Here is a 24745-nt window from a genome sequence, read left to right as displayed (position 1 = left end):
GTGTGGAGATGTTCAGCAAAAGACAGTCGGAACTGTATTTCACAGCCAGATGCGTTATTTGGGGAAAGCTCTTCAAATTGGGCAAATTCTTTTCAGTTGGAATAATCCAAGATCACTTTTGTGACAGACGGGAGGTCACGAGATAACGTCTCCCAGTCCTTCTCTCTGGTGCTTCTCACGACCACATGGTTGACGTTTCTTAGGCGCAGCGTCTCCCAGAACCGACGAGTGTAAGAAGCTTTAGGGAAAGACAGAACGGCAGTCCAGTCTTTCCACAGCAATCCGCAGTCAACAAGCTCCTTGAAGTACTTGCAAGTCACCCGGACGTTGTGCTTGTGTGCCACGTCGAGATATCCCAGTATTTGCTAACATATTTCTCGTGGAAGTTGGTGTAGCAACATTATTAGGTTGGCGAAATAAGTAGTGATGTTCAAATGAAACCAGCGGGACCTCGAACTTAGTGAGCGTCGAACATCCTGAATCACGCATCTGCAAATATCACGTAAGCTTCGAAGTTCGAAGCTTTTACACGTCATAGGCTTGTGCTTAAAGCATCTTCTTGGTTGCAACTCTAATTTCAAGTGAAGTGTGTTGAAATACATTGTCAGGGTGTCACTCTGGTAAATAGATGTTTAAACACATGAGGATGAAGTTCATAAGTTGCAAAGTATTGAGAGATATTTTGGTGGAATGGCCGCGGGTGTGGAATTATTATTATTTTTTGGGGGGGGGTAAAAACTCAGATGGATTTCTGATTTATTTTTTTATTTTTTTGTGTAAAGACAGGATGGGTTTGAAGTGGTTTGATCAATGAAAATGTTTATCTGTCACTAAACACTACAGTAATGTGATAGACAATACTGTATCAGAGTTGATCAGTGTGTAAAAATATCTTTATTGTACTTCAATTGAATAACAATCAACCCTACATTAACTTTTTCTTTTCATATTAACCCACTAGGACACACGCACACACTCATCACAATTTTCCATCATAATGGAATATAGTATCAGAAATTACAAATGGCAGTACATCTGCTTGAGGCGAGACATAGAAGTTGCCAAGTTAGTGGAAACAACCGAGGTGAGTGATTGTTTTTCTTACTATGATTCCAGTCGTCATTCGCAAAGATAAAATCTTTCATAGTATTTTGTTCCAGGTAAAAGTAGGTTAGAAACCTTTAAATTGCACATAAACACTGAGGACACAATCACAAAAACAATGATTGCACATTTAAGCATTTCAAATATGAAGTAAATGATCTTTGGATAGGACCCATTGTAATTATAAAAATAACTCTTTAAACTACTGCACCAAAATACAATCATATGGACACACTGATACCATGCTGGGGCAAATGTGACCACAACGTGCAAAACTTCAAAATCAATCGAATTCCTTCAAATCGTATCTAAGAGCTACAGAGGTGTTTCTGCATCAGAGGCACTTCAGCCTGACAGTCACCCGCGTGAACAGGAAGTGCACCCTAAAGAGAGAGGAAACGCGACAACAGGGCGCCACAAGAGAAACGCGAGTCTCACTGGTGGCCACACGCAGCAGTGTCAAAGGTGAGCAGGGACGGTCTGCAGGGCGTCCTCTGTTGTTCGATGGACGTTCACGATCTGGAAAGAGCAACGCAGCAGTGTCAGAGCTCTTATCGACCTCAAACGGACGCACGCGTGTCGGCTGCAATTGAAAGGATCTTTTCAATTCTGCGGTTGTTTGCATTATACAGTTTAAGTTTTTTTTGGTCCATTTTTTTTTTTTTTTAAACTTTACAAAAACATTTCTGACAATATTAAAATCTTGAGTATTCAGTTCAGGTGGAAGTGTGGCAGCACTTTCATGAATAAATCCAGTTGCACTGTAGTTAAGTGGAAATATGTCAGATCTGTGAATAACAAATGTTGAATAAAAATATTGAGAAATGACTGACGAGAGTGGGTTTGGAGCAATGCTGAGTGAAGGAAGTTTATTTAGAAACAGTTAACAGAAATTTCTGCTTCATTGGTGTCAGTGATTTGAGGAGAAAAAAAACCACACACAATGTCAAATAAAAGTTAACATACTGTAGCTATACTTCCATGATTTTTACTTGAGTATAAATGATTTGAGACATCCTACGCATTTTGGTGACAAAAAGTTGTGCAATATTGCAAAAGTACAAGTAATGTGTAAAAAACAAGGCAAACACAGTTACATTAGTTCAGTCATGAGGGGAAAAAACTTCATAGGTCAACGTATTTGTCTTGATCCTTCACATTTGGGAGCCTCATGTCCACAAATCTTTTCATTAGTTCTCCAAAAAAAAGGGAGAATGTGCATGACGCGAGGTCGGTGTCATATTATTCCAAATAATCAAGAATGAACTGGATTCCAGTCAGCTATCACATCGACCACTAGCGGACACAGGACATGAGTGCAGAAAGCACAGGCGACGTTGGAGAGGAATAGGATGAGAGGAAGGTGGCGGGCAAAGAGGTTGGCAGGTGCAGTGTGCATCACAAGGGTTACGGCGAGGTGCGCAATGAGGGCTAAAAGGAAGCCAGGGGAGGGGCACTGCCTCATTGGTGAGCTGGCACTGTTAGCAGAGCCTCCTCTGACATCCGCGACACCTCTACGTTCTGTTCCATGGACGGGGGGGAAAAAGCACACACAAATGTGGAGGGATCAAAACAACGTGGGCAAAAATTGGGATGATATTTGCCGTTTAGCTGCTACAATCAGGTTAGCAAGACGTGAATCCACCTTGTTTGACAATATTTTCATCAGCGGGGGATGGGGTCCAACTCTTTATTCAATGATTTTCCGGCTACATGCTCATCAGCTATAAAAATAAGCATTCTATTTTTAGTTTTAATGTGCAATTTAGCATGGAGGTTCCAATCTCATGTTCAGAGCCTGATCTCTATCAAATTTCATGAGGTCAGGTTGTATTTGTTGAAGTCAAGTTTTATCCAGACACTTTGTGTTGCGACAAATGTGTAAAGGGTACGAGGGAGAGTTCAGAGTTACGTACCCTGATTACTATGCCGAGTGTTGAAAAATAATCATGTTGCAGCATAATGTTCAGCGCCTGAAGCCACTGAAGCTATCCGGTTTTGTCCAGTTTCATTGCGCTTAATGTGGGTCAGCTGGCATGAGTGTGCGTGCGTATAAGCGATTGTACGCACCTCTGGTTTCTCTCTGTGCGTGTTGACAGCATCGATATTGAGGCCGATGGACTCCACCTTACAGCCTGGTGAAAGGAGGTTAGACTTGTCAGAAGGGCGCTCGTCACGGTTTACACATTGTGGATGTACACTTGAGGCAAAAAAAGCAAAAAATAAATAAAAATAAGGCATCCTACCATACGCCACTGGAGTGAGCTTCAACACTGTGTGCAGCGGGCACTTCAGGTAGGGCAGCTCCTCTGTGGAAATGCAAATATAAACACAATCATGGGACTACCACAACAAACAGCATCATAGTTAAAATGTTTTGGGCTCAAGGTATAGTGGGGTGTTCAATAACACCTTTTCGCCCCAAAAAACTTGGTGCCAAACTCACTGTAGTTCATGCGGGAAATTATCAGCAGTGACACACGTCTTTTTTCAAGAGGCCTCGAGTGGTTCCGTCTCAAAGACTCACCTGCCGTCTTGTCCAGGAAGTAAGCTAGTAGGCAGCGCATGACAGCCTGGTGGCAGATGACCAGCACGTTCTCCTGCCTCTCCAGCTCCATGATGACGGGCTCCAGCCGCTGCACTAGGTCCTCGTAGGACTGAGTCAACAACAAACAATTACATGTATGCCAAGATGCGATTGGTTGGGCTCAAGTGTCAATTGTAAATGTCTTCCACTGACAATACAGATGGAGTCCATGTGGTTCACTTTTAACTGATATGACACTCTATTCAATTAGCTACAGATCGAAAGGAGGGACAAAACAGCCCCTTACAATGCACGCATTTCCTCACTTGAACCATGACCAATTTATACAAACACGAAATGCAAAAGTCTGAAAGATGCACTTATGTTTAATTAGTAATTGAGGATAAAAGTACACCTGATTGAGAGAAATTGTAACTGTTGTAAAGTGTCAAATTTAAATTTTGTTGGAAAAACTAATTTATTTTAGTTAATGAAGTCATCAATACATTCAACATTCATATGGAGTACACTATATTGATTATGAATATAGTTTACACTTAATGAAAAACCCCAAAGCTCCCAAATGGGGGAAAATATATATATATATATATACAAGTAACAGCCAAAATGATTTTTGATCCAGATATTGGGTAGGAACTAGCCGTCTGGAAAAGAAATGTGTTTAATTAAGCTCTATGAATTTCACTTAACTTTACTGTCAACATTACAAAGTTGCCGAATGCCATTTTTAATATCGAAAAGGCCGTAAAAAAAAAAAAGATAATACTCAGGCAGTTTGTATGCTTTATTTTTAATATGTATTGAATGTTTTATTTATATAATAACCTGTAGTGTCTAGACAGGTTCAGTACTTAACTCATTTGCTCCCAAAATCGTTCCATTTTAAATATCGCCATGGTCCGAAAAACTTATTACAGTATACTTTTTTATGCTTGAGCATACAGAAGGCTTTGATGCAGACTCTGACCTGAAGAGGTAGTTATTACATAAAACGACCAGCAGGTGGCAGAAGAGTAACAACAAGCTTCTTTCTCGTGTTTTCAACAGGTTTGTGAATGATGATGAAACTTAGCTATTCTAAAGCTAATTTCTGCAAATAGAAACAGATACAAATATACTTTTTTTTTCCCGATGAAAGAAGAAACTAATCTTTCTTTTGGTAGGTTCCATGTTTTTATAGAACTAGAACACAATATTCTGTGGGCCTTGCGAAATCAGTCAAAATCAAGTAAAACAGCCGGGAAGCGAAGGTGGTTGCTTCTAGGGATGTAACTATATCCAAACATCACGATACGATATTATCACAATATGAAGGTCACGATACCATAATTATCACAATATTGTAGGGGGGTTGGTGATATTTAAAAAAAAGATCACAATATTGTAAAAAAAAAAAAAAAAAAAAAAAAAAAAAGACCTCATACAAAAAAAAAGCACAATATTGTGCTTTTGTAGATAACAGCAATGCAATAATAACAATATTGAGGCACTTACTTGCTAATGCAAGCACACAATGATCGCTTCACACGCAAATTAGGTTCCCCTTCATCTGTCAATTAGGCCAAAACGTCCCTAATGAAAATTAAATTGCACTAATAAACTAGCTACTAGTGGGTGCTAGAACTGCACAAATGGAAATCAACCTGACTTTTTTTTTTTTTTTTTTAACAGATGTGCTGCTTTTAATATCGTGACATGACGATATTGTGGCAGTTTTAATATGATATCACGATGCTGAAGTGATAAAGCCACAGATTTGTTTACAATTACATATTGTTATGTGATTTACATTGTAATTTTCTGACTTGTGTCTAAATCCACTTGTTTGGTAGAATTTTGTGATGTTAAAAACCGCAAGTCAAAGTGTTAACAACTCTAACAGGTAGCTAAATAATATCTAGCATATAAATTCATGGTTCATTGAGTTCATATCCCATTATTTACGTCTACATCCATGACACATAACGCACGTTTGTCAACCATCTTCCATTACGTGACTGACCTCTCCTTTCGGGTAGCGGTAACGGTACTTGTCCTGGTCCCGCAGTGCAAACTCCAGAGGGTAGTTATCTTGAATCTCCTCATACATCATCTCCTCACAAACACCCTGAAGTGGCACCAAACACACGCACTGATCAACACTCCGCACCGAATGCGTGATGAAAGCAGAAAAGATGGCGGGCGATCATTTTGAGCTGGAGCTCAGCACTCACGGCGTCAATCTCGTTGAGGACCTTCCACTGTTCGTAGGGCACACTGAGAGCTTCGGCTGTCTGGATGGTTCTCTTCATTTGACTGGTCCACACTTTCAGGTCACTGATGCCTTGAGCCTGGATGAACTGGCCGAGCTTCTTGGCAAACTATATTCAGGAAAACAAGATTTAAAAAAATAAATAAATAAATAAATGAAGCATGGGTAGAGGATGGTGAAGCCACACCTGAGCGGCCACGTCTTCCGTACCTCTTTGCCTCTCGCTGTCAGACCAGAGTCTCCTCCGATGCAACCCTTCACATTCAGCTCACTCTCTCCATGGCGACACAGGTAGATGGAGCGAGGCGTGATGTGGATGTTCATGAGATAGTAGACGATCCGACTCTGGATGTGGTCCAACACCCGGTTGACCAAATAGCGCTGACCTACATCCATGATTTTGATGTAGGAGAGATCCCTACACGGAGCGCAGCAAGAATCACGCTGAGTGTCCCATCACGCTTAGTTTATATATTACAGTACAGTAAATGTCAAGTTATTTGAATTAAGTGCAGTTTCTCCAACTTGAAAGAGATGATAATGAATTAGCTGGAGTTGAATGAGGACTTATTGGTAGCATTGGTTGAAGTGTGTATATTTACAGGATGAAAAGGGAGAAAATAGAGATAAAAAAACATTTTGCAATTAAATGAGTTTAAAACATAATTCAGCTACGTGTTAAACCAATGTAAATTAATTTTAAAATGAACTTAATGTATTTTATTGAATGGGTTGTATTGATATAAAATGGCTTGCATTGAATATGGAATATAGATGAATTTTGCTAACTCCAGATTGCTTCAATGTGCTTGTTTGTAATAGTTTGTACATATTGATATTGTAGCTTCTAATGTTTCATTGAATACTCTTGTGTATTTCGCAGATTTTTGTCCCGTTCTTACTCATATTTTGGTAGTAATTCTACTGTTGGACACTAGATGACGGCACACTATTGTGTAACACTAAATTTGAAAGAAGAAAACAGGAAGTATTTCAAGATCAGCCTCATTTTGGGATGGCTCCCTCTGGGAAATTTACATGTCCAGCAGCAATAAGAACAGATCATAAAATAAAAAATAATTCAATCAATCAATCAATAAATAAATAAGGTTATTACACCAGAGATTGAATTAATAATAATAATAAAAATTCAATCAATCAATAAATAAGATTATTATACCAGAGATTTAGTTAATAATAATAATAATAATCAAATACAAATACAATAAATAAGGTTATCACACTGAAGATTAAATAAAATAAATGAAAGTACAGTAAAGTATCTTATTTGTGAAGTGAAGTGCATGCTACAACCTCCCCCCCCAGTGAGGAGTTGTAGAGTACAATGCCACGGTGGACAAAAGAGTTCTTTAGTCTGTTGGTCCGGCACTTGGGGAGCGTCAGCCTTCTACTTCTGCTTTTTAATCAGGTATTTGTTTTTATTGATGTACATTGTAAATGGTAAGTCTGATTTGTCATTTGATCGCAACAACACTTAAAATGCTGTTTATTTTCCAAGCAGTAATGCAATAATGTCAATAAAACAGAGTGCCAAGTCACTGGTCAGAGAACAAGCTGTTGGAATGTCTGGTGGTTTTGGTACGGAATGGTTTGATAAATACACGATACATCATCATTCCACTCAGTCTCACCTGTCCAAGACCTCATCCAGGGTCTCATAAGAGTTTTCATAACACTTGATCCTCTTCATAAAGTCTTCCACCGCCTCCTCAGTATTGCAGTTAGTGTAATCAGGACTGCCCAGCTTCACTTGCTAAACAGAAACACAAAACAACAAATAGCACAATTTACACTTGCTCATTCGATCTTGATGTAATCTGAATAACAAATTGATATGCTCACCACAATATTCTCCTGGATTACATCTGGGTCTTCACACACAGATTCCACAAAGAACACCTGAAGACGACACGCAAGCAGTCCTTAGCAAAAGCATCACAAAAGCATGCAACACACTTGTTATGAAAGTTAAGTCAACACAAAAACAATTCTTTACACTAATATGTTCTATGTCCCCACAGTAGTGTATTAATATTGTGTTTGGCGAATATGAATCCACCTGTTTTAATCTATTCCTGGGGGCGGCCATTTTACCGCTTGCAGTCGAGCAAAAATGACATCAGTCGCTCAGGGCTCAAGTAACAACCAATCACAGCTCAGCTTGCTAACATGACCAAACTCAGAAAACAGGTGAGTTGTGATTGGTCGTTACCTGAGCAAGTGGCAAAATGGCCGCCTCCTGAGATGGATAAAAACGGGTATATTTTGCTGCTTTAAATGGCACTTCATTTATATAGCGCTTTTCCACCTTTAAGGCACTCAAAGCGCTTTACATTTTGACTACCCCTTCACCTACTGATGACGCAGCATCAGGAGCAATTGGGGGTTCAGTATCTTGCTCAAGGATACGTCGACGTGATCACAATGGCCTGGGATCGAACCCACAACCTCTGGTTTGGGAGACGATCACCATACCACTGAGCCACGCCGCCCCGGCTTTATGCTTTATTCATATTCAACAAACGCAACAGGAATCAGAACGCCGCATTTAGACGAGTGAAGGCACACAGAGCATATCGCAAAAAAGAAATTGTTTTGGTTGACTTCCACTTTAAGCAGGCTTTACCAGATCAGGTTTTGTTGGGCCGATCACAATCAGCGAATTTCAAAAAAATTAAGAAGAAAAAAAAAAAAAAAAGATCACCAACAAATCTTTGAAATTGATTTTGAGGAACGTGGATTTATAAGACGTAACTCCTGCATGGCAGAATGATGTCAAGTGGAATGCTGCTTCTGTCTTATAGTATATTAATGATGGACTTTTGCATAGGCTATACAGTAACTTTGAAGCCAAGCCAGTGAGAGCGTTATGAAAAAAGGTTCACAATAGCATATATATATATATATATGTTTCAAATATAGTTTACATAAATTGAAAAACTGTTTAATTGTGAGAAGAAAAAAATAAGAAAAAGAAAAACACCAGCTAATCCGATTGGTATTCTACTATCATGCAGACGTCCCACCGGTGGCAAAAATTGTAATCTTATCTTAAAAAAAATAAATAAATAAAAAAAAAATAAAACAACTATGCCGACACTCCAAATGTTTCAAGAACAGCTTCAAATTTACTTTGGGTGCACTTTTTATGCATTTTCAGCAAAATTGCCCTAATGATAAGGGGTTTTAAAACACCTTTACTCTTTACCTTGAAGCCATTCTGTTCTGCAAACTCGATGATGGTTTCTCTCCTTTCTCGAGTGGTGTTTGTTGCATCAAAAACCTGTGCCCCACAAAAAGAACCAACACTAAAGGCACTGCACTCTTGTCAACTCAGCAGCATCAAACACCAAAGCCAAGATGGGACCTACCGCAACTTGGCCTCCTTCTTCGGTGAGGTACTGTCGCACATCGTTTAAAGCTGCCGACGCGCATTGTCTGCAAAGATCGGACATGAAACCCACCGATCAGCATCAAAGACTCGTGCGCTTGAGAACAATGATTACAGAATCGTACCTTCTGATTTTTAACCCTTCCTCATTATCTGGACGGAAGAACTCAAAGGACTTATAGATCTTCACACACTCTCTCCTGTATTGTCCTACGTTGAACTCTGGAGAACACAAAAGGATTGCTCCCATTAATCTTGAAGGAAGTCTTCAGTAAAATTTAGCTAGGGGTGTTAAAAAAAATCGATTCGGCGATATATCGCGATACTACATCGCGCGATTCTCGAATCGATTCAATAATCAGCAGAATCGATTTTTTTTTTTTTTTTTTTTTTTTTTAGGATTCACACCTTGGGCATGGAAGAATGTTATATGAACGGAACATTAAGCCTTAATATTTTATTTTAATGCTGTTTAAACATGAAACAGATTACAACCTCTATAAGACTGAAATTTCAGATAAATAAATAATACATTTTCATATAAATCTTACACTCTACAAGCTTACTGATTAGTATTTTCTAAATTTGAATGAAAAAAATCGCAAGAATCGACTTATAAATTCGTATCGGGATTAATCGGTATCGAATCGAATCGTGACCTGTGAATCGTGATACGAATCGAATCGTCAGGTACTAGGCAATTCACACCCCTAAATTTAGCAAAACAAAAATTAGGAAAGGCATACCTCTGGTGGGAACCCCTATCCAGTTGAGATAGCGGGTCAATTTCTTGGAGATGTAGGTCTTCCCCCTAGCAGGAAGACCCACTGTCACGATCAGGGTAGGACAGTTGGTCATACATACTGCAAAGGAAGAGAGATAGCAGGCTTGATTACCATACTACATTGTCCATAAAATTTCTTCATGAAATTATGGCGGATCTCTGTGAAGAATGTGTTGGTGTCAGGCATTATGAAACAGCACTTTTACAATCAACACATTCACATCATTGTGTGTTGCTTAACTGGGCCAGTGTTTGCACAGATGACTGTGTCAGAGGGCAAAGTGGCCAAATAGTGTCTCGGTTTTGAGGTCGATCAGACATCATTTCATTGCTTCAACTCCAGCGCAAAATAGATGATAGATGACAGAAGGCATTTTTCAATTTAGGACCATGTTTAAAATGATGGTCACGCATCATTGGCTCATTTCTCCAGGATGCATTTGGAGACATTTGAGAGGCTGTTGGAAATGGCAGTTCTATTTGTTGACTATAGAAACATGAACTTTCCCACATCCAGTTCAGTAGCAGAAAAGATTGCATAAGGTTTCACTTTTTCTCAAAAAGTGAGTGGTAATTTGAAAATATAGTTATACTGGCCATTTGGATCCACTTCACTTCACCTTAACCCTGGTTCACACGGCAGGAGAATTGGCCAGATTTTAGCCCCGAATTTCCCCTCCCGACAATCTTAAGGAAGTGCCGAGACGCAAGCGATAATCTTCACAGATAATCCTGCCGTGTTTGTTATCACCACACACGTCGCCTCCCGATATCGGCGCTCGGAAGGACCTCTGACTTGAAATTGGGCATATCCAACATGTTGGATTTTTTTGGCCCGACTTCGCTCCGTGTCCTGTGTCCCCCGAGGACGGTTGACGGGCAGCCAATCAGAAAGCGAGGCAGCGAGGAAGCCGGTGTTTTTTTTTTTTTTTTTGAGGAAGCCGGTGGTGAATCCAAAATCAAAAGAGTCATGACGCAGTAGAAAGTCCGTGCTCGCGCTATTACACTCTTTATTTATTTATTTATTTGTTTAAATTAATTATTTGTTTGTTTTTTATACACGCGCACACATTCTCCACAAATAAACGTGGTCTCCGGGTAAGACGCGAACCTGGGCAAGCGATGTCTCGCCAGTGCCCATTTACGCTCCTTTAAACACCACGCTTCCTTTTTCATGCCGCTTTTTGGCTGAAAACCAGGACTAACTCATGTTGGAAGTCACATTTAATCTCGAGAGGTTTTGCGAGACTTCCCATCCACCTTCTTGAATGAACTCGGCTCGTGTGTGGCATGTGATTGTGCGGTGTGACTGCACACCACACACTGTACGTTCAAAACTGTAACTCCCGTGATTTTTTTCTCTTCACGTGTGGTGTCTGTCAAAGATTGGAAATCGGCCGACAATTTTAAAATCTTGCCGTGTGAACCACGCCTTAATCCTATATTGAACACTTGACATTCTTTATATTTTCCAACAGATTATATAATTCATTATCTTTTGAACAAGAAAGCAATTTCACTTAATTCTGAGTTTCTGAAAAAGGCGTTTAATGACTTTCTGCTCCAATGGAGCAAAATAAATGATGCAAGTTGGATTTGAAGAAGTGGGGATAACCCTCTTCCATGGAAAATGTGTGCAGCAGTGGTGGCCAAGTTTGGTCCTCGAGAGCCCCTATCCAGCCTGTTTTCCATGTCTCCCTCCTTCAGCGCAGCTGAATTTAATGATCAGCTAATCAGCAAGCTTTGCACAAGCCTGAGAACGATCCTGATCATGAATCAGGTGTGTTAGTGGAGAGAAAAATGGAAACATGGCTGGATAGAGGCTCTCGGGGACCGAATTTGGCCACCCCTGGTGTACAGTATATCGCTGGTGCCGGGCCAAAACCTTGTACCTCCAAAATCGTCACTATTCAGGAGATATCAAAAACGGCATTTTTTTTTGTTTTGTTCAACCATAAACATTGCATCACCAAAGACAGCAAGCCAAATTCAACACTTTAGAATGGTCAATCATTCGTGACAGTTGAATATCTATACATTTTGCCTTGACTTCTTTTATTTATTGAGTTATATTTAAAGGTTGAGCTCCACTCCCTTGTGCAACAATCAAGTGCACTAGTTGGATGTCTGTCTTGTTAATCCCCCCCACTACTGAATAACATTTCAGCACACTAGTAGTAGGACAACTTTGACCTACTTGTAGGACACCTGCTGAGGAAAATCATTGCACAAGTTGACATCTGCTCGCTAGTAGTAGTACTAGTCAAGCCTAGACGTTAACAAGTAGAATATTGTAGTAGGCCTAGTTCTAGTAGCACACAGTTGTCAAGTAATGCTTCTTTATGGAAAGCCGATTAAGCATTTACTATCCCACTAGTGCGCTGAATTATGAATGAAAAGTAATTAGTAAGCATAAATGCACAAATGGCTTGCCATATGCTTAAGTAGGCCGCTGCTCCAACATGTGCCACAGCAGGTGTTTGTGCCCATTTATTGTGATGATTCAAATGCACGAGTCACATTTCGAGTACGCGTCGTAAAGCGAGGACCGACCCCCGCATTAACGCCGCATCCCGCGGGTTGCTCGGCACAGCGTTGAGCGAGCAGATGCAGCCTGCACCACGCAAGACTACCACACGCCGAGTAGTACTATTGTGTTTTTCAACAGAGGGTGGTGGTTCGCCATACACGTTCCCAGCCTCACGGCTTGGCCCCTTCAAAGTGTGACGTGAGGCGCAAGAAGACCGCATTAGCAGCAGCAAGCGCACGCGCTAAATGTTTAAGCTAGCAGCACATCGCGGGACTCGTAGCAGGCTTGAATGCTTTAGCGCAGGGCGTTAAAAGCAAACAAGTTATGCAAACGAGTAGCATAGGAGTGGAAGAATAACATGTCAGAACCACGCCGTCGCCATACGCACCCTTCCTTTGAGAAATGTGCCTCTCGGGAAGGCCATTTTTACAGGGCATCCAAATCTTCTTGAGGGGGTTTTGGGTGAGTTCCCGCGGATTCGGCGGCGTGGTGTCCTCCATAGCGTCTTGCGGCGACGTGGAGGCCGCCGCGGGGACGCGAGGTCTCTTTCCGTGATGCTGCTCCGAAGGTGACCGGGGTTTCATCGTGATAGCTCGACGAGGATGCAGACGCTGTCTCCGTCAGCCTCCCACTCGATCGCGCTATGTTACGTCACGTGCAAAAGTCGCCTGACAGGAGACCGACAATTGGTCGTAATGACCGTAATGCACGCGCAGGCACTTTTCTGACGCTTAACCGTAAACACGTCACAGCGACACCGACGATGACGACCACTTTATTCATTTGATATATGTATTTATTTTACACTCAAACTGACACCGTCAAATTGTCATTACATTTATATTCCAAACAACTTGTATTATCTTTTTCATAAATCAAAAATACTATTTTACCATCTTGCTCTTATGTTTGCTTTTTTCCCATTTGATAATTTTCGTGTTTTTTTGGTTTTTTTTTTTATCTTGGTTTCATGTCGAGGTTTATCACTTTAGTTTTTTTCTCGTCTTAATTTATTTCCCTCTATAAATACAGTGGATAGCCTACAGAAAAGTTTACAAAAAAACATGTTTTGTGATTCAGTATAATGAAATGAGGACCAAGATAAATCACTTCAAAACTTTTTTCCCGCCACTTTGACCTATAACCTATATATGATTTATTATTATTATTATTATTATTATTATTATTATTATTATTATTATTATTATTATTATTTTACTCTTTGTAAAAGAGTAAGTAAAAACAAACAACTGATATAATCCGGTTTTACAAGCGTGCACAGTGCACACCTTCCTATTTCTGTGGACAGGGCTGCCACTTCCTATTTCTGTATTGTGGATGCGAATGTGTTCAAAATTACCACAGGGAACATGTTTTTTTTTTTTTTTTTTTTTTTTTTTTTTTTTTGCTTTAGTAGACTAAATAGTAATTGCATATCCACTACAGTAGGTGGCAGTGGTGTGGACGGCTGATAAGGAAAAAAAAATAATTGAGAAAAACTAGATTAAACCCAAATACATACCAGATGTTCTAATAAGTCTTTCTTAACTTAAAAAAAAAATAGCGCTTGCACAACAGCTGCAGCTGGAACAAAACGCTTTACATAAAACATGACATAAAACATTAGCAATAATATAATCATAAACAAAGCAACCAAAACTTTTTTCATTCCTACATATGCTTTGTAGTTTGAAGCAGCCATAGATGAAAGAGGACAGATTCAGTCTCCTTTGATAAGCGGATCAGAGATGTCATGATCACAGCATGCATTATGTCACATATGTCTGCTACATGCTAGGTTTCAAAGTAAACAAGCAGCTGTAGCATCCGTTGATAAGTAACATAGATACAGAAAGTTAGATCAGAGGTTACAGTTAAAGATGCAGAAAATTTCTAGTTCCTGATCGTAAAGTGGCCAGAAGAGGGCGGCTGATACTTGTCACTTGTCACAGGCACGGCCCGGGTATGGGTACTTGCCATCCTATCCTATCCTATCCTATCCTATCCTATCCTAGCCTGTACATCCATCCATGTTCTTAACCGCTTACTCCTCACCAGTGGCGCAAAAAGGGGGTATGCAGGATATGCACTGCATGGGGGCGCCTGGGAGGAAAATTATTTGGAGCACGTGTAATGATCAAATAAAGTCACGTGACTTATAAGGCGCTCATCTGCTCTGTGACTGTCACTTCTTCTACTCTCCTGTTTTTTTTTTTTTTTAATTGAATTAGTTTCATTGGTTTTCAGGGCAGCTCTGTTAGTTTTTACGAGTTTTAGTTATTTCAAAAATGCTTAGTTTGAGTAGTTTTTGATGATTGTGATTTAATCAATTAATTTAATTTTAAAAACATTAAAAAATAAAAAAAAATCAAATAATTTAATTAACTGATTTATTTAAATGATTTACTAAACACCATGATAAAATGAAAAAAAAATGTCCTGCATTTCTTACCTAATTTGTGTGTTTCAGCTGAGTTAAATGAAAAAGCAGGCGAGGCGAGCCATTGGAGCCAAAAGTCAAGCACGCAAAATTGTCGCTTAGAAGCGACGTCATCTTAAGGTGCTTTTCTATTGGCTGCTGATACAAGACATCACTTGTGTGCAACACTTTAAAATGTCCTTATTCAGGTTAATATAGAAATAAATATACTTAAAATCACAATTAAAAAAATCCCAAAAGCTCATGTATTAAATTATAAAAGATGAAAACAAGGACATTTTTGCTATACAGTAATTATAGTTACCGTAGATGTAGTTATTTTTGTAAATATAAAATATAGTTTGTTATAGTTTTTTTTAATAACCTTGGTGCAAAGACACAACAACAGAGTACAAACTGTTCTTCAAATCTCATAATTTCATATTTCCACTACAGAGAATGTGTTGTGCACTAGGTGCAGCTGCTGTTATTTGTTACTGTATATATCTTTGTTGTTGTTTTTTTGATTAAAGAGACAGTGTGTAGAATTTAGTGCCATCTAGTGGTGTACTAATAGAATGCAACAACCTAAAGTTTGCGACAACCTCTGTAATATAACTAGCGATTACATTTTAAAAAAAAAATGCTTGTTGATGCAATAGAACAATGAATGAACATTGGAAAATCAAAAAGTCTACTCAATTTCCCTTTAAGATGATCAGCTTTAAGCTGCTATAATACTGGCATCGTGTCAAAACCTCATAAAGTAAATGGTTGGCAAAATGGTAGGGGGGGGGGGGGGGGGGGTTCCCTTTTTAATGTGTCTGCATACCCCTCAGAAAGTTGTGCCCCTGCTCCTCACAAGGGTCATGGGAGCGCTGGAGCCTATTCCAGCTGGCTTTTGATCGTTGTAATTTGCTTTGGGAGGAATATTTTGATTTCAAAATGTGATATTATAACCATCTACATGGTTTGCATGCTAGTCACAGGCAAAGGCAATAGATTATGACGTTTGTTTTCACCATTGGAAGTGTTTACAGTGCGTTGCATTCCAGAGATATTAGAAATGTCTGGATGTTCAGAATTGACAACACTGTACTATTTAAAAATAATAATAATCTAACAGCCATCAGCTGTGCCACGTAATAATGTGGAGCAGTTAATAATAAAATATTACTCAAAAACATGACAAAAATATAAATATTTAAATAAATGCATTATTGTGTTTAGCTAGTCAAAGTTGACTGTAACAAGCCTTGTTCTTACCAACCGATCAAATGATCTAAAAATGCTTGTTTTGTTATACAGTACTTAACAGTAACACAGTAGAGTGGAGTAGTTCATGTTAAACAAAATCCATTAGATGGCAGCATTGCGCTTTTTCCTCACACTGCATGTTGATGCCAACTTGTATATCATTAACGTTGTCAGCAAATCAACCCAGAAATAACTCGGGCCAAGGTCCAATCACTATTTTTGATTGAATATGATGTGCCTGCAGCGTAGCACAATGCAAGTCCACAAGCCATCGACACAAATCCCATTCATTATTGTTTACGCTGTCTTTTGCACTACAACTACTGTTTTGTTTACAGGAACAATAGAGGATTTCCACCTTTGTTGCTGATAAAAAGCCACTTTCAATTGTAACAGCACGGTTGTTGGCATGCTTTAATTGCCTGGTTATATTAAACTTACAACAGGGGAGCAACAGGATATGTGACCTACATATGACGTGATAGCATAGTCTTTCAATTAAATAGCTCCTTTAATTCCCACAAACTGTCAGTGGACTCAAATGTGTGTCAGCACGCCAACTCTTGCCCACCTTAGCATATCGGCTAATATAGCCTACTGTAAATATACTGTACTTCACATTAGCTATTTTTTTTTATTATTGTGGAAAAAATAGGTCTGTATTCAGTCATAATTAGAATAACTTAGAAATTATTAGGCAGCCTATACATTCATCTTATAAACTCAAACTGACCTTTGCACAAATGTTTCAACAGTCAAGCACTATTGATCATGCTCGGCATTCAATATAATAAGGTGTAGAATAAAGAACTCGCTTAATTACAGCACCTAACTGGGGTTCCGATTAGGTTTGTATTCAGCCCCCAATGAACTATTTTGCGCAGCGGCGCAAGAATACTTCCACACGCGACACAAATCAAAGCTCAGTTACCGCCGTACAGTTTTCATAATTTGAATTTGATTGGATCACATATGCGTGGCCTATAGCACTGTTTTACACTTTATTACTGCAATCGGCACAGTTGATATACCAATTGAGATGATCTTGCCACCGTATGAGCGTAAACTCTGCCGTAAAACGAGGTCCACTTTATAGGGCTCCCCCTCCTTCCAGCAGCTAACAGCTTTTAGCCCAGGCTGGACTGACTGAGCGGGACCAGTTCCTCCAGTGCTTACTGGTCATGGAAACAGCCGATCGCCACACATGCATCTCTGCTTAAAAATGCATGTTATGTTACATAGTCGGCTACACGAACTGTATGCTATAGCTACATATTCAATGAGCCATCAAAATGAGCAAGAAGCTCTACATCAGCATGGCGAACGTCAAAATAAGCAATCGACTGATGACATGGTGACATTTCATCAACAGATGTATGTATTCAAATCTAAAGCGTTTTACAAAGCAGCGCGTGCGCAACTCAAACAGCAGCGTTGGGAGGTTGTTGTTGTTATGTAGGGTAAAGGTCTCGGTGACAGTGCCAGCCCAGAGACAGCACGTCCACTCTTGTTTACGTCTCCCTCGCGCGCCTCTCTCCCACGTTTCGACCGCAGCATTTACAGCCCACGACAACAACGAGAGGCGGAAGCCTTCTTACCCGCGCTGCCCTGGTTCTGTGCCGGCTTGGATCGGCCGCAGCAGCCTCTCATGATGGACCGTATGGATGGAGCCCTGAGCCAAGCGCTGCACTGATGCTTTGCTTTTTTACTGGGAACACACGTTCACACGCGCGCGCTCACGCACACACACACACAACGAGTGTGTGAAGCGAGAAGCTAGGCTTGCTGCAAAACTGGACGGAATTAGGTAGCAATACCTGCCCCCCTTTGCAACCTCCCACAAACACAACACACACCCTCCCACAGGCTCCAAGGAAGTGTCCCCACTAAGGACTGACAGTTCCCATGACAGTTAGTTAAATATAGCTATGTACACGACAGGAAACAGTGTATTGTACACACATACAAACATTCTCTTACAATATGGAAATAGCACTGATGGAGCATTAGAATTGTAAGTTCCATATACTAATAATAAATGAAGTGTCAAACTAATAGAACATGCAGTTGCCATCTAGTGCAGGTTGTCCTCATGTAGTTGTCCTACTAAACTTGCAGAGCGTGCCATTTGACTCTGTTATTAATCTTCTCCGGCTTCCTTTCACATTCCTTAAAACACGTTAGGTTAATTGAAGCTGCTAAATATTCCACAGATGTGAATGGTTCTTTGTCTGTATTGTATGTACCTGATTGGCTGGCCATCAATCTGTGTGCTGCGTTTTGTCTCAACATTCAATTCTAAAAACATTTGGGTTAAAAAAATAACCCAACTATGTGTCAAAAAATGGACTCTACTTGGGTCAATTTGACCCAACTTTGAGTTAAGAATTGTTATTATTATTATTATTATTATTTATTTATTTTTTTAAGTGGAAAACAACTCGTAAATATTGCTCAGATCCTTTATTGGGTCAATAAAATTGGGTTATTTTGTATGAAACAACCCAGAAAGTTGGGTCAAATTGACCCATAAAGTGGATCAGCCCATTTTTGATCCAAAATTGTGTTACTTTTGACTCAACGGTTTTTAGCGTGTACAACTGATTTCAAGCAATAAAGCCATAATTAATTGATAATTATGACCATCCCTTGTTGTCATGTACAGTGTCATAAAAATGTATTCGCCCACAAATATTACCAAAGTTAACATCAAATGCAATTTTTTAATGGTAATTTTATTTTGTTTATTAATTATTTGTTTATTAAAAGCTGCCTGACCCTTTGTGGAAAATGTACTTTCCTCCTGAACCAAATGAGTAGTTGAGCCACCTTCAGCAACAATAATTCAAATCAACAGTTTTCTACAACTGACAATGAGTCTTTCAAAACTTGTGGAAATACTTTGGCCCACTCTTCCTTCAGCAACACTGGAGGGTTTTGGAGCATGAAGGGCCTTTTTTAACTTGTTTTAATCAGATCCGAGTCTTGACTATACACTCCAAAATCTTCATTTGTTTCTTTCACAAGTTGACTGACTTGTTTCTTTTGGATCATTGTCCAGCTTCTAGCCGTAAACCTAATGAGGACAAGCACTACAGGAAGACACAAGAAAGAAAGAAAGAAAGACAGAAAGAAAGAAAGAAAGAAAGAAAGAAAGAAAGAAAGAAAGAAAGAAAGAAAGAAAGAAAGAAAGAAAGAAAAAAATAAAAATAAAATGTTGTAGCGCTTCATTCTGAAGGGGTTGGGGGTGTCACTGTTGGTCACTGATAGGCCATCCATCCATTTGGGTCACTGAGCTAGAGTTGACTTTGGGGAGAGACGGTGTACACCTTGGTCATGTATAAACAACAACCATTCACGCTCACATTCACCATTCAGGACAATTTAGAGTCTTCACTTATCTAACATGCATGTTTTTGGAATGTGAGAGTACTCCGATTAAACCCACGCATGCACGGCAAAAACATGCAAACCAAAATGGAACACAGATCCTCGAAAACTAACATCAAACAAACTAACTAAAAATAAAAAAATAAAATAAAAAAACCTAAAAACAACTCTCAGAATGATGCAGAACATCTTTACCACTGCAAATATTAAAGCGACAGTGTGTAGAATTTATTGCCATCTGGTGGTGAACTAATAGAATGCAACATCCTAAGTTCAAAGCGTATATATATATATATATATATATATATATATATATATATATATATATATATATATATATATATATATATATATATATATATATATATATAATAATTAGCAGTTACTAGACCTAAGATTATATGTTAAAAAAATGACAATGTGGTCGAACTTTCATTATTTATTTTTTTGTTTATGCATATTATTGAAATTAATATTATTATTAGTATTTTTTTAAATATATGAAAATTGAAAAACACCAAGTCTCTTTCACCATTATAAAAACTATTGCGGGTGATTCTTAAATATCTCTCTGAAAGTATCAGTCAAAACTGGGTAAAGGCACACATTGTTCACATGCAGGAAGAGATTTTTTCCAGGAAGGGACTGCAGGACTTGTTTACTGCAGTGTTATTTTATCTGTTTGTTTTGTTTCGTTTTGGTTTTTTTTATCGTTAATCATAACATTCAATCACTCCAATACCGATTAGGCGCGTTGCATTACGGGTTATAGGAATTTTCCATTTGAACTATTTTTATTTTTCTTGCTCACACAGTGTTGAACAGTGTGGAATTGATTGAAGCATACTACTTAAAAAATTTGAAACAAATGTTTCACTTAATGTGACAAGGTCAAAATAGAAATCTACTAATCTTCTATTTTGGACTCGTATTTTTTTTTTTCCAGAGGAGTCAGTGCCACAGCAGTCATGAACTTACCACACATCACTGACAACTTGCTTGTGATTTGTGACCTCTACCTAATGGTCAACCAATAGAATGTGCATCTGTGCACGTAACGAGGCATACTGAGGATATAACCCTATACCAGAGGAGGGATGACACAGTTAGGGGACTAAAGGCACTCGGCTTGACCTTCAGCACATTCCTCCAGAAAGGCCAGCGTGTCCCACTCCCCTGCTCGCCCCCACACATTACATCCTTCACTCCCCTTCACGTCGCAGCTACGCCTCAGGCGGCTAGCCCCACACACACCTACACACTCGCACACAAACACACATGTCAACATACCAGTCAGACCAGTCTCACTGTGCCTTATCGCAGTCAAATACAAGGCACTTTTTTTTCCTTGTAACATTCTCTGGACACTCTCAGTCTTACATGCGCCATCAGAAAGCCAGTTCAAGAATGGTCTCCCGTTACTGCATTATTGTCATACTACCGATGACTCAGTAAGCGTCAAGATTCTCTGAAACATCTCAGCAGTGACACATGACAATAGATCATTTATCATTTTTGGGTTTGAACTTTCAAAACAGATGACTTTGTGGCTTAATGGCGCCTCTGCTTCTAAATGTTACATGATTTATTTGAGAAGGTTGGTGACACCATCCATCCATACATTTTCTATAGCCATGTGCGCATTTCAGGTGAGCTGGAGGGCTATCTAAGCTGAGTTTGTAAAAACCCTGGGCGACACATTTCGAGCAAGTGCTCAAGGCAGCCAACACGCTCCCCTCCCCCCCCCCAAAAAATAAAAATAATGGTAGTAGATGTGTTTAACTTAGGTATTAATTTCTGTTGACACAACCAACACGTTCACTATTTGCGAAGCAGGACAAGGGAAGCTTGAAAATAGAAGTCTGAACACTCCTGTACCAATAAAACTCAAATAAATAACTTGCTGATATCAAAACACACCTGGGGGTGCCTGATGACAGAGAGGGTATTTAAAACAACTAACTAACTAACTAACTAACTAACTAACTAACTGACTGACGTGCCTGCCCTTGACTATCGGCAGCTACTCGCAGGACATTTCTGAACAAACAAGTATTCACATCACGTTTATCCAACCACTTGTTGCTGGGCAGAATTGATGGGGCACACTAATTAATGCCCCCAAACCCTGCAAAAAAATACAATTATCACCTCTTTGTATAAAATAGGATAGATTCGAGAGAGCATGTAAATTCTAGCCCCAAACCACGATACTAGAGCTGTGTGATACTTTTTTGTGATTTTGGTACCAATATCGCAGATACCGATACCAAGTACCTATGTAGTATGGTATTTTTTAATAATTTGTCTTATTAAATAACTTTTTTTTTTGTAAATTAGACTTGCTTGTTAGGTTCTTAAACATGCCATAATATAATATCCTCGATGGAAACATACCTGTGCTCAGACACGGCGCTCCGCATACGCTGATCACGCACCAACTGCCTAAGGGGGCACCAAAAAACAAATCAAGCCCGTAAAAATAATCATACTAGTAATTATAATATCAGTGTCTAATATTTAAAATAAAAGCTTGTAAAGCATGTTAATAAATACAAAAAATAGCGTAGCATTATTTACTGGACGAGTGGTATCGCTGGTCTACGTTGGTAGCACGTTCATTATACGGTATGTTAAATGGAATGTGACGAGACAATATTGTTTCATATGGAACGGCCAAGAGCGGCATGTACTGGTGAAAGTGTAATTTGAAAATAATAATAATAATCATATTAAGGCTAAGTAGATTTCCTCATTTCATATTCATAGTTTTAACATTATGTCCAGAATTTTTACATAGTGCCCTATCAATCCTTCTCTAAAAAGGTAGATTATTAAAATTTTCATGTACCTGTGTTTTAAATATAGGCCTGCACAATACCATAATCCTAATCAATTTAGAAAATGTTTGTACCATGGTTGGTTCAAAACCATATTTCATTGTAGAATCCCTGAATATTGTCTTGTATTTCTGAATACAGGATCAATGCTTCAATATGTTCAAGGAGCATTTCATACCCTAAGATGAATGCGGAAATTGCACAAAAGCTGTCATATGATGACCTGATAGCCGATTTTGCAGCCCAGAAATGGAGACATGTGCCTCTGTAGGGCCTCTACTAACTTGCTTGCACTTTGTTTATTTCCAGATGTTTATTTGTTAATAGTAGTGGCATTGAGTTTTATTTTAATTCATTTAGCTTTATTTATTTGAGTATTTGGTGTCATTGTTAGTTTTATAAAGACTTATTATCTATCACTTATTTTTGTGAACATTTATAAAACTTCAATATTGACAGTTAGAAGTAGGACCGGGTATCGATTCAGATTTCCAGAATCGATTTAATTTGATTCACAAGGGCCCGATTCAATTCATGATTCACAACAATTTTCGATTCAGTTGAGGAATTCATGCAGCACATATTTTAGACAGTCAAAAGTACCAATGCTGCAAAGAGTAGAAACTTTTTGCTCTAATTTAATGCATTAGTAAGAATATGAATATTGACACGACGTGAGGAGGTAGGACTCAGACGCAGATGTAAAGTTGGCCAACAAGGCTGCAGCTTTAATAACACGAAAACCAAAACGCCTCTTAAAGAGGGAAAAAAGGCTGAACAAAAAGAGCTCCACACGGGAGATACAAAAAAGGGCACTCAAAAACAGGGACAACAAAAGGCGCTCCACAAGGGAGGAAAACCAGGGCAAACTAAAGGCGCAAGACAAGGCAAGGCTAGGCTAGGCTAGGCTAGGCTAGGCTAGGCTAGGCTAGGCTAGGCTAGGCTAGGCTAGGCTAGGCTAGGCTAGGCTAGGCTAGGCTAGGCTAGGCTAGGCTAGGCATCAAACAAGGACTGTGGTACGAGGACTGAGAGGCCGCTTCCATGCACTGAGATATGTGACACTTCGGCAACGAGGAGAGAATTCAGGTGGCTTTTATGTCCGGGTTGATTGGGAACAGGTGGTAGTGATCATGGGCGTGGACCGGTAATCAGTGAGGCTGCAGGAAGGGTAAGTGACCTGGGGTGAGATGAGAGTTAGTACTTTCAAAATAAACCGGGAACCTGACTGTGAAAATAAGAGCATGAACCGCCACTCTGGTGGCGGCGTGACAAATATTTACATTAGGAATTGAGTCCATTGCAGTTACATTAATCTGTTTCATTTAACATGGCCTGATAAAAACAATAAATAATAATTTAAATAAATTACAACCACAGCACAGGCTGTGTAAATAAATTGACAAAAATGGGGGGGGTCGATATATTGATACATGGTTTTATGTATCGATATTGGGATATGAAAAGTTGTATCGATATGATAGAGATTTATCGATATTTCAAACCCAGCCCTACTTACAAGTTATTTTGTTTAATAAAGCAAAACTGACAAATACTCAGATCAGTTCATTTCTACCAGGGGAGGGGTGATGGGGTGTGGGGACGGAGTGTTGGGGGGCACCACAAAACATTTATGCTTAGGGCACCAAAATAGCTAGCGCCCTGCCTGTGCTGTTATTTAAATTTGCAAAGTAGTAATCATCTTCATATTCTTAGTCCCTGTTACTCTTCTGCATTCAAAGAATCGTCAGCCACCTGAAGTTCCTCTAGTATAGTCATGTTACATAAACGATATTTGCATGTTATGCTACACAAATACTTAGCTCAACTAGTAGTTGCAAAAGCTCAAAGGAAGCATGGTATGACTCATTGTCATATCATGTCATTCACTGTAAAAATAATTAATTGTTACCGCCAGTCCCGCCTATCGCTGTGATTGGCAGGCCGGCACATGCTCGTGTGCTACAAAGGGATTACGCAAGGGACCCACGAGAAACCAAAATAAATAAATCAATATAAAATATCAATGCGAGTGCATGTTATCGATCCGATACCAATACTCACTTAGTATCGATTCTATCAATATTTGGATCGATCTGCACAACCCTACTCCAAACTGCTTTTGCGCAGAGGAGTTCAGTGGAATATTACAAGTGATAAGTGTGAAAGATGTGTTCTTCCTGTTAGTGTTGCAAATGTATGTTGTCATGACT

General features: G+C 39.3%; 1 protein-coding gene across 3 annotated transcripts; it reads right to left on the bottom strand.

Moving 5' to 3' along the window:
• Positions 1-875: 875 nt before the first annotated feature.
• Positions 876-18108, bottom strand: pfkfb4a (6-phosphofructo-2-kinase/fructose-2,6-biphosphatase 4a). Of its 3 annotated transcripts, none has more exons than XM_077529860.1 (14): positions 13018-13318; positions 10062-10178; positions 9441-9537; positions 9296-9362; positions 9133-9207; positions 7767-7823; positions 7556-7677; positions 6114-6321; positions 5866-6012; positions 5655-5759; positions 3632-3761; positions 3351-3413; positions 3175-3239; positions 876-1623 (listed from the first exon to the last, which is right to left on the bottom strand). In XM_077529860.1, the coding sequence occupies exons 1-14, from the start codon at positions 13211-13213 to the stop codon at positions 1564-1566; spliced, it is 1509 nt and encodes a 502-aa protein (XP_077385986.1). In that variant the 5' UTR covers positions 13214-13318; the 3' UTR covers positions 876-1563. The 3 variants fall into 3 exon arrangements, with proteins under 3 accessions (XP_077385986.1, XP_077385987.1, XP_077385985.1); XM_077529861.1 differs by lacking the exons at positions 876-1623; positions 13018-13318 and adding exons at positions 1947-2625; positions 17904-18108; XM_077529859.1 differs by lacking the exon at positions 876-1623 and adding an exon at positions 1947-2625.
• Between the last annotated feature and the right edge of the window lie 6637 nt (positions 18109-24745).

The sequence above is a fragment of the Festucalex cinctus genome, chromosome 8 (assembly GCF_051991245.1).
Source record: "Festucalex cinctus isolate MCC-2025b chromosome 8, RoL_Fcin_1.0, whole genome shotgun sequence".
Classification (NCBI taxonomy): Eukaryota; Metazoa; Chordata; class Actinopteri; order Syngnathiformes; family Syngnathidae; genus Festucalex; species Festucalex cinctus.
Note: the sequence above shows the minus strand (reverse complement) of the source record. Positions and strands in the feature narration are given on the sequence as shown.